Source organism: Pan paniscus, chromosome 10 (assembly GCF_029289425.2).
Source record: "Pan paniscus chromosome 10, NHGRI_mPanPan1-v2.0_pri, whole genome shotgun sequence".
Lineage (NCBI taxonomy): Eukaryota > Metazoa > Chordata > Mammalia > Primates > Hominidae > Pan > Pan paniscus.
The window spans coordinates 6,351,825-6,364,268 of record NC_073259.2 but is presented as its reverse complement, the minus strand read 5'-3'; the positions used below and the strand labels follow the sequence as shown (position 1 = coordinate 6,364,268).

At 37.4% G+C, this 12,444-nt stretch overlaps 1 protein-coding gene across 42 annotated transcripts in view; it reads right to left on the bottom strand.

Annotated features, from left to right (window-relative positions):
- The window catches only part of WNK1 (WNK lysine deficient protein kinase 1), a 161,835-nt gene that overhangs the window by 44,754 nt on the left and 104,637 nt on the right, over nt 1-12,444 (bottom strand). For all 42 annotated transcript variants that reach the window (XM_034935104.3, XM_034935107.3, XM_034935109.3 and 39 more), the window contains exons 5-8: nt 9,461-9,549; nt 7,312-7,531; nt 5,398-5,728; nt 4,471-4,658 (exon numbers count right to left, since the gene is read on the bottom strand). In XM_034935104.3, the coding sequence (XP_034790995.2) occupies nt 4,471-4,658; nt 5,398-5,728; nt 7,312-7,531; nt 9,461-9,549 (828 nt within the window). The remainder of the gene's footprint in view (nt 1-4,470; nt 4,659-5,397; nt 5,729-7,311; nt 7,532-9,460; nt 9,550-12,444) is intronic.

The following is a 12,444-nucleotide window of genomic DNA, read 5'->3' as shown; positions in this document are numbered from 1 at the left end:
TGCAAACAATATACACTATAATAATTCACTACCCGCTGGGCGCGGTGGCTCACGCCTGTAATCCCAGCACTGTGGGAGGCTGAAGGGGGTGGATCACAAGGTCAGGAGATCGAGACCATCCTGGCCAAACATGGTGAAACCCATCTCTACTAAAATACAAAAATTAGCTGGGTGTGGTGGCACGCGCCTGTAGTCCTAGCTACTCGGGAGGCTGAGGCAGGAGAATCACTTGAACCCAGGAGGCGGAGGTTGCCGTGAGTCGAGATCGTGCCACTGCACTCCAGCCTGGCGACAGAGCGAGATTCCATCTCCAAAACATAAATAAATAAGTAAATAATAGTAAGAATTCACTATCACAGCCTCCCCTTTTTAAAAGAATTCAGTTTCATTCTTCCATAGGGAAGATCCTTATCGAGCTGGCAAAGCAGATCAACTGTTCACAACAGCTAAACGAGGATTTCTATTTTCAGTCAGAATGCTCATTTTATTGTTATTTACTCACGGTATGTCTCAAAGCCATAACACTGTACAGTTCTTCATTCTCCTAAGTAAAAATCTGAAAATTCTGGGGTTGCTAGTTCAGAAAGTTAACTATATTCTTTATTTGGAAAAGCAGCAGCAAGGACCCACATGCTTAAAATAATTTTATAAGATAGATCTTTTATAAACATTAATGGAGCCAAAGAAAGTCATACATACTATATATGCATCTAATGCATTCATTAGAGCTACAGTCCCACCTTAGGTTGAAACCTAAGGAAAAAATACTTCCATGGGGGAACATTATGCAGTTCTTTGGTTTGCTGATACATCATCTTACATAAATGATTAAATTAAAATAAATGTTCACTCCAAGGTTATTCTTTGCTGACTAAGGTTATTAAAAAAAAAAAAAAGGACTCATCCAGTTTTATTAGTGTCTCCTTAGAATAAAGTGAGGAGAAAAAATGTTTGGGTAATGTTTGATAAAATTTGCTTTTGATTAAGGCAATAACTTTAAAATTAATGCTTTTAAAACTAGAATATGAAAATGAAAGAATTTTATGTCGATAGGAAACAGGAAGATATAATAAAAGGTAAATTTTATTGGACACATGCTGGTATGTGCCAAGGACATTATAGGTATTCTCTCTCATTACCTCCTTGCTTTTTATTCCCCCTTAAAGCCTTATTACAAAAAAGTTTCCTATAGGAATAACTGGTATCCTAGAAGCATAATATAACCAAGTTTAGTCCTGTTCTTTATTCAATTTTAATTAAAATTCTTGTTGCCTGGATGTATTCATTGGTAATAATTGTTCATTTGTCAGAAGTTTACAGTTACATACAGTACTGACAAAGAGGGAAGGCAGGCTGGAGCGTCGGTGCTTGCGCTGAGAGGCAGAGTGCATAGGCAGGACACTCTCCAATGCTTTAGAAAGCTTTTCGGCAAAAGTTTCCTCAGGGGCAGTCCGAAGGAGGGAAGGAGAAAGAGGTGCAGACAGCACTGGTGGTGGGGTGGAAGGAGCACTGGGAGAGATGCGGGACAGAGAGGGAACAGCAGAAAGATGGGGAACACAAACCGACATGCTACGGCCACGACGAGGCTAAACAGAAAACAAACACACACATGAAAAACACAGTACTTTGAAAACAAAATAAACAAAAGTACAATGATAACAGGGCATAGTTGCATGAAGAAATGTTCCATCCTCTCCCAATTCCACAAAGTCAGTTTTTTTTTGAGGAGAGCTATAACTCAACATAGCACATCTGACAGATCACAACTATTCACAACTATTCTGCGTTGTCAGTCAAGTACAAGTTTTTTTAATGAATAATCATGATAATGATCAATTATCATGCTAAATATTCTGAAATAACACCAAGTGTTACAAGTGTATGAATTTAAGAATGACCAACTGACTGAAGGGTGCAGACAGGGAAAACAATGAATATTAGCTTGCAACTTTGGCAAACTTAAGATTCAACAAGAATGAATTCTATTAGTTTAAAGTACATTAAAAGATACAGAGAATTTTAAGATTGGATTATTTTGCAAGAGCTCTGGAAACCTCAGAAAAAGATTCTCATTTCTATTTTAGAAGACATGAGATGGAAAGTTGTTGGCTCACAGTATTTCTTATACTTGCCACTCTTTATTTTTAAAGGTAAAAAAGTCATGATCTACTAGGAAAAAGTTTAGCTTTCTAGAAGAAATTCACAACTGGATATAGGAAATATTTTGTACTTTTACAAAGTAATCAATGGGAGAATATCTTCAATCTGAATCTCTAAATAATAATTTAGGCCGGGCATGGTGGCTCACACCTGTAATCCCGGCACTTTGGGAGGCCGAGGCAGGTGGATCACTTGAGGTCAAGAGTTCAAGACCAGCCTAGCCAACACGGTGAAACTGTGTCTCTACTAAAAAAAATACAAAAATTAGCTGGGCGTGGTGATGGGTGCCTGTAATCTTAGCTATTGGGGAGGCTGAGGCAGGAGAATCACTTGAACCCAGGAGGTGAAAGTTGCAGTAAGCCAAGATCACGCCACTGTATTCCCACCTGGGAGACAGAGTGAGACGCTGTCAAAAAACAAAAACAAAAACAAAAACAAAAAACTTAAAAAAATGTTCAGGCACAGGGTTTAATATAGCTATAAGGCAGTATGATCAATACTATAAAGGTTGTCTTGAATAAGACTGTTATTTTCCTTTTAGATGTTGTGAACTATGAAACTATGTTTTCATTTCCAAAACTTGGCTGTGTAGAATGCTTTGGGCCAAATCTGTGGCCCACCAATAGCAAGTATTTACATATCATCATATGATTATTTAGTTTCATTCCTGTTTTGATTTCTCTCTAGCCTTATTTCTTTTATTCTAATTTTTAAAATTTCACTTATAATTTGTCCATATTATTGTAAGCCACATTCCTGAAATGAGACAAGAATAGAATTAGACAAATTTTTAAATTCTCAATATTTAATAATTCTTCATAATACCTCCATAGAATATTGTCATTAAAAAGCAAGAACGTCTGCTTTTAGAGCATCAATAAATATAGCTAGATTAATGGCTCAGATAATATCTTCATGTCATTCTGCTTGCTTTCTAAAATAGAGACCTAATGCTCCCCCATGATGAGTATAGACAAGAGAAAATTAAAAAAAAAAAGTTTTAGCAAAATCTAGTTATAATAATCCAGAAAAAAATCAATTAAAGGTAGAAACTGACAAGAAATGCTGACAAGTAATATTTGTCAGAACACAGAAATATATTTTCTGTGCAGTCTTTATAAAGTTCTTCTATTCTACCCTCACTTAATTATTTTAAAGACAGAAAGTAGATTGTTTTAAAAAGTTAGCATATTAGTTGTTTTTTATTTGTGTTACTGTGGCCATCCATTTTGAGACCTAGCCAAAGCAGGATTAAACGGACTCTGAAACAAATGAACATCTTTTATTCCAAGCTGTAGGATAAAAAATCAGAACAAGCAGAAATATTTTCTTAACAGAGAAAGATTTTCATTTAAAGAAGAGCAAGAATTCCACAAAGTTTAGATTAAAAGCTTTCTGAGAAGGGGAAAATCTGTCTGCTTAAAGATCTCACTAAACAAGTGCTGTACAGTGACAAGTTACTTATTTTCTAATACCTTTCAGAGGCAGATGACGTATTTTATTTTCCTCTGAGGTCAACAAAAGAAATGGGGTATTATCTGATGATCTACTTTAACATTCTCTACATGAGAAACAAGAGTGTCTAATGTAAAACATAGGATAATTGTGTGTGTGTATGTGTATACAAGCATAAAATGTTTCAGGAAATAATTTCTATAAGTTGATTCTGAAAATAAATCAGTAATAAAACAGTTACCAACTAAAGGGAAAAAGCAAAAGAACATATACTGGGGAAGGAACTTGTGTCCAACACAGACTTTAAAAGGCAGGAACACACACAGCAACTGATGATTAACTCAACACAAGCGCTAAATTAAACAGTCATTCAAATAAAGGATTCCCTCAATCTAGAGTACTCACATGCAGCATTCTGTAATGGTTTGAAGGTCTTACCTGTGTTTTGTACAATAGGGAATCTTACAGGAAATACTTAGTAATCATTTTAACAAGCTTTTGAAAAACTCTCCTTGCCCCACCCGCAAAACATTTGTATGTCCAGCTTTTGTTGCTGTGAATAGTTTCAACATCTTAAGTGCTAAAGAGAGCGTTCCCTTTAGTAAAAATGCAGACTAATCTAAATCTTGCACATAGCTGCTTCATGTAGGCAGTTCAGCTAATGCCCACACATTAATGTCTATATCCTACTCTACCAGGACTACTCTAACTCTATAATAAGGCTTTAGAGATACAGCATTTTATATTTTCTACTTCAGACTCATACTGCTACTTGGTTTGTACAAAGAATTTTAATTTAGCAGACTATCCACTGGCTCTCATTGTAGTATTACATGCTCTTAAGCATTTACTTACCACACTTGAGGGTGGATATACCCCATGGGGCTGAGATTGTGCTTGGACAGTAGAAGGTATATGCCCTGGGACTGTGCCTGTAGAATGTGCCTGTTCATGTTGGGAACCATATGAAACTGTCTGTTGGCTGCTCACTCGAGATTCTGTGAAGACAGAGGATCCCTGACCACTGTCAACCGTCCCATCAGCTGAAGGAAAAATGAATCACCAAAAAAAAGAGAGAGAGAAAGACAAATCACAAAATGGAGGTTCACATTTTCTCATATTTAGACCCATTATATTAGGGGTAACTAGTTATTCCTTGCACAGATTTGAACTAAATAAAAAATGAATTGTAGCCATATTCAGTAGATTTCTATATTTAAATGAGGAATCCATATGGCTATCACAGAATCTTACCACCTGAGGAGTAAGGGAAACAGCATGAAACACTATAAGCCTTAAATTTGACACAGCTTTCAAAGTCTTAATTATGGAGGCCAGGAGGTTCTCAGTATTAAACAAGTAATTAAATTAATAACCAGTGTTCTCATTAGTTTTTAGTCTATATACCATTCAGCTTTGCTAAAAGAGCTCAACCAGACTGATGGGTTCAATTTCAGTAGCCAAGCTTGTTCATTCTTCATTATTAATTCTATTTTATTTAAATAAATTGTGAAAAGTAGAAATCTACAAATTGAAACCTCCAAGATGTTGAAGCTTATAAAATTATTTTGTATCCTAATCACATTTCCTTACCACCCCATCCTTCTATTCTCCTAGTCACAGATATAAGAATAAAGAGAAGCTAGACGACAACCATTTCAAATTTTGTATAATAGTAGGATTCATAATTCAAAACCAAAAAGCCAGTGCAAAATAACAAGAAGCTAAAAAAACCAATTAGGAGAATCATTAGCCTATCTATCCACTTCCCAAGATACGTACATAACACAGATATACTGGGTTGCTGGTACTGTAGTTGTTGATGTTGATCTGCCTCAGGTTCTTCAGGTTCTACTTGTGTAGAAACTGAAGCTGAAGTGGTAGAAGCAGTAGGTATGCCGGTGCTAGCAGAAGGGAGCTGCTTGATTCCTGTCTGGGAAGCACTGGATTGTTCTACCTGCTGTTTGAGACTGCTCTCTTCCTGCCTTTTTTTTTCTTGCTCCTCCCGTACCAACTGCCGCTGCTCTCGTTTCCTCTTAATTAATGATACTCTGTCTTTGATAGCTTTAGCCATGGTCTTGTGATCACCTTCACAGACATACCCAGACTCTACCTACAGAATAAAAAGGTAAATTAAGCAGTAGTATATTGAAAGAAAACAACACCCCCCACCACCACCCCCCGCCAAAAAAAAAAAAGGCATTGTTAAAAAAAGTAGAGAAGAGGAGGAAGAAAGAATTCTCTCAGGACTGGCCTTAACCAAACTGTAAAATCTGCATTATGCATTTCCCTACCATCTTTGTAGATACTTGAGGGGTGGGTACCACCATTTCTGCAGAAACTCGAAGGGTAGGTATACCTTCACTCCTTATAACAAACAACGAAACAATAGGGCAACTAAAACCTCAGTTCCTAAACCAAGTAAGGTACTCTGTTCTATTCACTGTATTTCCCCCTCACACGTAACCACTAACATTAACCTGTGTTGATTTAACTTTCTTTTACAAGGCAACTACTTAATCTGGTAAAACAACTGTGGTACGAATATGAAGATTTAACACTGCTCCTCCCCTCCAAAAAAGCAAAAAAGCTCAGACAATACAAACAGCTAACAATTAAACATAAGTAACTCATATCTGATCTCTTCTCAGAGGCAACTACCACTTTTGAATGGTTCTTATAAATCCGAGTAGAGATATTCTGAGTTATCTTTCCATAATAATCAGCTATTTTGGGCACTATGGCAAGCATAAATTTGGGGAAGGGTTTCCTTATGGAAGAGTGATCTTTTAGACATACTTCAAATAATAATACATCAAAGGCTTCCTACTAGTATTTGATCAGGAAAACTCTCTTCAAAGTAAAAACAATTCATGGTCCTATGTCTGTTTATAGAGTTCATCCAGATAACTGATCAAAGGCTAATGTACCACTATGTAGAAACATAACTTGTCATTCTTAATGAATGATGCTTATACAAACTGGGAGCCACTCAATCTTACAGACTTTTCAAAATGACTTCGGAACGCATTCTACTAGTTCTACCTATCTATCTCATCTATCTATCCCTATGTATATATATATATCTACATATTTTCTCAAAAATAACTTTTGGCCGGGCGAAGTGGCTCACACCTGTACTCCCAGCACTTTGGGAGGCTGAGGTGGGATGATCACTTGAGATACGGAGTTCGAGACAAGCCTGGCCAACATGGTGAAACCCTGTCTATACTAAAAATACAAAAATTAGTCAGGTGTGGTGGCATGTCCCTATGGTCCCAGCTTCTCAGCAGGCTAAGGCAGAAGGATTGCTTGAGTTCAGGAGTTTAAGGCTGCAGTAAGCTATGATTATCAGGCCACTGCACTCCAGCCTGGTGACAGAGCAAGACCCTGTCTCTCTCTCCATAAAAAAAAAAAAAAAAAAAAAAAATTTACTTTTAAAAAGGACTATAAAATCTAACACCCATTATAAAAGCAATACAAAGAAGTTTAAAAACACACACACACACACACACACACACACACACACACAAAGGAAAATCCCACTAATCAAAGATAACTTTTAGGGCCATCACAATTTTATGCCAATGGGATATGCCACACACGGCACTTCATCAACTGCTTTTTTGCTTAATGATAGTATTGATATATATAAGTCTAAATCAATTTTAAAATGGCTAGTTAATGTCAATTTACCATTTCTTGTGCAACATCTTCTGGGACATCTCTCTCTAAATCAAAAGAAAACTCAATAGCTTCATTATCTTTGTATTTTCCCTTTAATTTCTTAATATCTTCAATACGTAGCCATAATTTTATGGCTATTTTTTCTCCATCGTCTTCTTCTGCTAATTCTACCCGTACTCCTGTTTCCTCTTGGAAGAAGGCATGGTTCAAAAGGTCTTTGATGGAATATCTTCCAAACAGAGGGAAAAGAAAAGGAACAAAAATAAAATACCATTAGTTTGAAAAAATAATTTTCAAATGTGGCCAATTATTGTTATTCGTAGAAGAAAAAAATAGGAAAAAATACAGGGGAAAGTATAACTCATTTTTACATTGCTGAATTTGAAGGGTGCCTACAGAGGTTTACTCTGAAGTTATAAAACATCATAACAATCTCATTCATGAATAAGAGCTGATAGTGATAATTTTTAAATCCAATGATCTCATTAGTAATAGTATACTAGTAATGGTGAGCTAACACAGTTGGCTCTATTAAAGCTTCAAAATACCACATGATCATTTATATAGCATTTTATAAGTAACACAGATCTTCATATTTATGATCTTGTCTGACCAACACCCAATTCGATATCATCTCCTGATTATTAGGAAATGGAGGCCCAGAAAGGTTGAGAATCTTGCTCACAGTTATAAAGCTGTAAATGCTGAAACAGAAACTAGAAAATAAATATTTTTGTTTCTAGTTTGGTACTTTCTACCACAGCAAGCTTTATTTACACCAGTAAGTTCTCTTAATTCCTTGTTCAATAATTTGTGTACTGGGCAAGCAGAAGTCTGATTGTGAAACAATCTTAAGATAAAATGGTGTCAATATGCCAATCATCTAATAAACTGCTCCATCAAGAGTTGAAACAGGCTGGGCGCAGTGGCTCACACCTGTAATCCCAGTACTTTGGGAGGCCAAGGTGGGTGGTTCACCTCAGGTCAGGAGTCCGCAACCCGCCTGACCAATATGGTGAAACCCTGTCTCTACTAAAAATACAAAAATTAGCCAGGTGCGGTGATGTGCGTCTGTAGTCCCAGCTACTCAGGAGGCTGAGACAGGAGAATTGCTTGAACCTGGAAGGCAGAGGTTGCAGTAAGCTGAGACTATGCCACTGTACTCCAGCCTAGGCGACGTGACAAGACTGTGTCAAAAAAAAAAAAAAAAAAAAAGAGTTGAAACAAACATTCCTTTGTTTATAGTAAAAAGTTCTTAAAGAGATTTAGTACCCAGCATATATAAAAATGAAAACTCAAACTAAATTTTTACTTAATAAAGGCTTAAAAACCATGAAGTTAAGCTCTTCTAAATAATGATGTTATAAAAAGAATGAGACTGGAGAGGTGAAAAGATGGAATTCTTTAATTCGGTTGATATATCTGATAGCTCTCATTCTTCAAGTGGTAGATTATGCTCAATTTGCAATTTATATTTGTACTAGCTGGTCTCCTTTTTCTTTTTTGGAGGATGGAAGGGGTTGGCAAAGATAGACTGTTTTTCAGAAACAGACGCTGGACCTTCGCCATGCCTAACGGGTGATGAATCAGCTATATGGCAGATCAGATACTTGCCACTCCTCTAAGAGAAGCCCTCTGTTAGCACAGATGACTAAGCCACATCTCCTTCCAACCCCTGGGCCAAGTCTTCTCTTTTTACTCAAGGAATTTTGATGTTTTGCTCTTCTTCAATTCTGGCGTAAGGATGGCAAATCAGACCTGTGATAGCTGAGCTGACTTTAAAGAGCCAAAGTTTTATTTCACCACTTAGAATTCAATGGTAAAGGACTAAGAAAAGATTTCCTGTGTTAGATATTAAACTCTTTTTTGAGTTTTATAAATCATGCTGATGTTTTAAGAAGCAGTTCTCATGGAATGTAGCTATGTTTATGGTGGTTCTGGTTTACTGAAACTCTACCAAACCATATTTTTACAGTGTTCCAGTATATCAAATCTGAATAACCACAATGAACAAAACCCTACCTTTAAAAATGTTACAGGCACAAATAGAGAAACCAATCACAAATATTAAATACACTGTAGAATGAGTGTTGTACTCAAAGCACATTACTTTTTAGGTTTTGTTCAAGTATCACCCAGATCAAAAGAGGCAACTTACCTTTCATCTTTGTTTTGTCGTATGCATCCTTCAATAATTTCCTTCACTTCAGGAATTGCTACTTTGTCAAAACTGGCTGGCTTCACCCCCTGAAAACCATAAACAGAAATACATTAATAAAAGCAGGGCCTTTGAACTTTGTTTTTTAAATTTCCAATTAAGGTTCTTTTAGGTTCCTTTCTTACTATCCCGGCTTTTTTTCTGACTCGCCTGCAGGAGTTGGTCATGCAGTGTCACAGTTGGGTAGTGACAACTTAGCTCTTCACAAGAAAACATGGAACAGTGACAGTGGGGTCACTTACTTCTGTATGTGACAATGAAAAAATTTAGGCAGATGTTAATATCTTCTGCTGTGTTTCAAGTAAAGGAATTTATTGCCTAAAAAAGAAAGCTAAATGTTCTAATTGGTTAGAAGATCTTTTGTTCAACCTTGTTCCCTAAACACATCAATCAATACAGCATTTAACTATTTTGAACACTGAACCCATGTGTGGGCATGAATTCACATGCTTAGTTTGGCAGGGATTATATTATTATAGTAATCTTTAACAAACTCAAAGGAGTTGAGGATTTATATTGTTTTGGTATGATAACTGAAGAGCAAATTGTCCTGCACAAATAAAACACAATGAAAAGTAATATATTGGACCCATACGAAAGACAAGCTCTGCAATTAATCTCAGAAGAAAGCTCATTACCACTATTACATGTGATACTACATAGTAGTCATCACAGTAATAGTTTAGAATCTTTATAAAGTATAAATAAATTGTTTCTTTTTTTTTTTTTCCTCGAGATGGAGTCTTGCTCTGTTGCCCAGTATGGAGTGCAGTGGTGTGACCTTGGCTCACTACAACCTCTGCCTCCTGGGTTCACGTGATTCTCCTGCCTCAGCCTCCTGAGTAGCCGGGAGTACAGGTATACGCCACCATGCCCAGCTAATTTTTGTATTTTTAGTACAGATGGGATGGGGGTTTCTCCATGTTGGCCAGGCTGGTCTCGAACACCTGACCTCAGGTGATCCGCCCTCCTCAGCCTCCCAAAGTGCCGGGATTACAGGCGTGAGCCACCATACCCAGCCAATAAATTCTTTAAAAATACATTTTCAGGTTGGGCGCCGTGGCTCACACCTGTAATCCCAGCACTTTGGGGAGGCTGAGGTGGGCAGATCACGAGGTCAAGAGATCGAGACCATCCTGGCCAACATGGTGAAACCCCGTCTCTACTAAAAATACAAAAATTAGATGGGCGTGGTGGCGCATGCCTGTAGTCCCAGCTACTCGGGAGGCTGAGGCAGGAGAATCTCTTGAACCCGGGAGGCAGAGGTTGCAGTGAGCTGAGATCAAGCCACTGCACTCCAGCCTGGTGACAGAGCAAGACTCCATCTTTAAAAAAAACAAAAACAAAAAAAAAGAGCAATGTGTGGAAAATATACATAAGATGTAAGAACAAAATGCTACTGTCTAAGAGGTGGGGTGAAAGAGAAAAAGATCTCATCTATTCTGACCTCATCTAAGTCACCACACGGATCAAGAGTTGAAGCACTGATATGCTGTTCAAGTGGCACTGTAAGTCAACAGACACATAAAACAAAGGGAATGGAGTTGGGGTGGGGTGGTCAGAAAAGTTAAGTTATTAAATATACATAAATTCTGATTATCTATAGTGTCAATGACAGATATGGTAAAACAAAATTAGTGACTAATAAATCACAGAAATGCATGTAACCTCTCATAGATCTAAATGAAATAAATGAAATACATAAAATGATAAGCTCTAAAGTCTTTTAAGTAGAAGAGTTATATCCAAAGCTGGATAATGCTCAATTACTCATTATATTATTCCAAAGACCCAATTTGGAGAATTCTACTCCCAGGGCTAACTTTTCACAGCAAGGAACTGTGTAGCAGGGCTGACCCTAAAGTTAAATTCATGTATTTAAAAGCTTCATTTATGAGAATGACTACAAAGATCACTATTTGTATTTTCCTCAATCTTATTTTTCCAACTCCACCTAAGTTTTTCCCAGCTTGTTTTTATCTTCATATAATTCTAGTGAAAACAAAATAATGCTGCTGAAGCAAAAGGCTGCTTTAATTGAGCAAGCTGGTATTTCAAACTTAAGACTTATGAAAATAGGAAATGCAAGAAAAAAATGAATGCCACACACTAAAAATTCTCTGATAGTAGAAAAACTGAGTACAGTTGGCCCTCCTTATTCATGGTTTCCACGTCTGTGGATTCAACGAACTGTATATTGAAAATTCAAAAGAGAAAACTGTATCTGTACTGAACACATACAGGCTTTTCCCTGTCATTATTATCTAAACAATACAGTATAACAACTGCTTACATAGCACTCACGGTGTATTAGCTATTGTAAATAATTTTTACATGTAAATACTATGGGTCATTTTATATTTCTGGAACTTGAGCATCTTCAAATTTTGGTATCCACAGGAGTGTGGGGTCCTGGAACCAACTCCCCAGACAGGGAGGAACAACTGTATTTTGGTTTACATTTGGTTTTAGTTTTCTACAATAAACATATAAAAACTGCATAAACTTTCTTTTTGTAAAGATAAGTTCTTGGCCAGGCATGGTGGCTCACACCTATAATCCCAGCACTTTGGGAGGCCGAGGCAGGTGGATCACCTGAGGTCAGGAGTGTAAGACAGCCTGGCCAACATGGTGAAACCCTGTCTCTACAAAAATTAGCTGGGCATGATGGCGGGTGCCTGTAATCCCAGCTACTTGGGAGGCTGAGGCAGGAGAATCGCTTGAACCCAGGAGGCAGAGGTTGCAGTGAGCCCAGATAGTGCCACTGCACTCCAGCCTGGGTGACTGAGCAAACCTCTGTCTCAAAAAAAAAAAAAAAAAAAGATAATGATAAGTTCTTACTCTGTTGCCCAGGCTGGAGTGCAGTGGTGGGATTGTGGCTTACTGCAGCCTCAAACTCCTCCTGCCTCAGCCTCCCAAGTAGC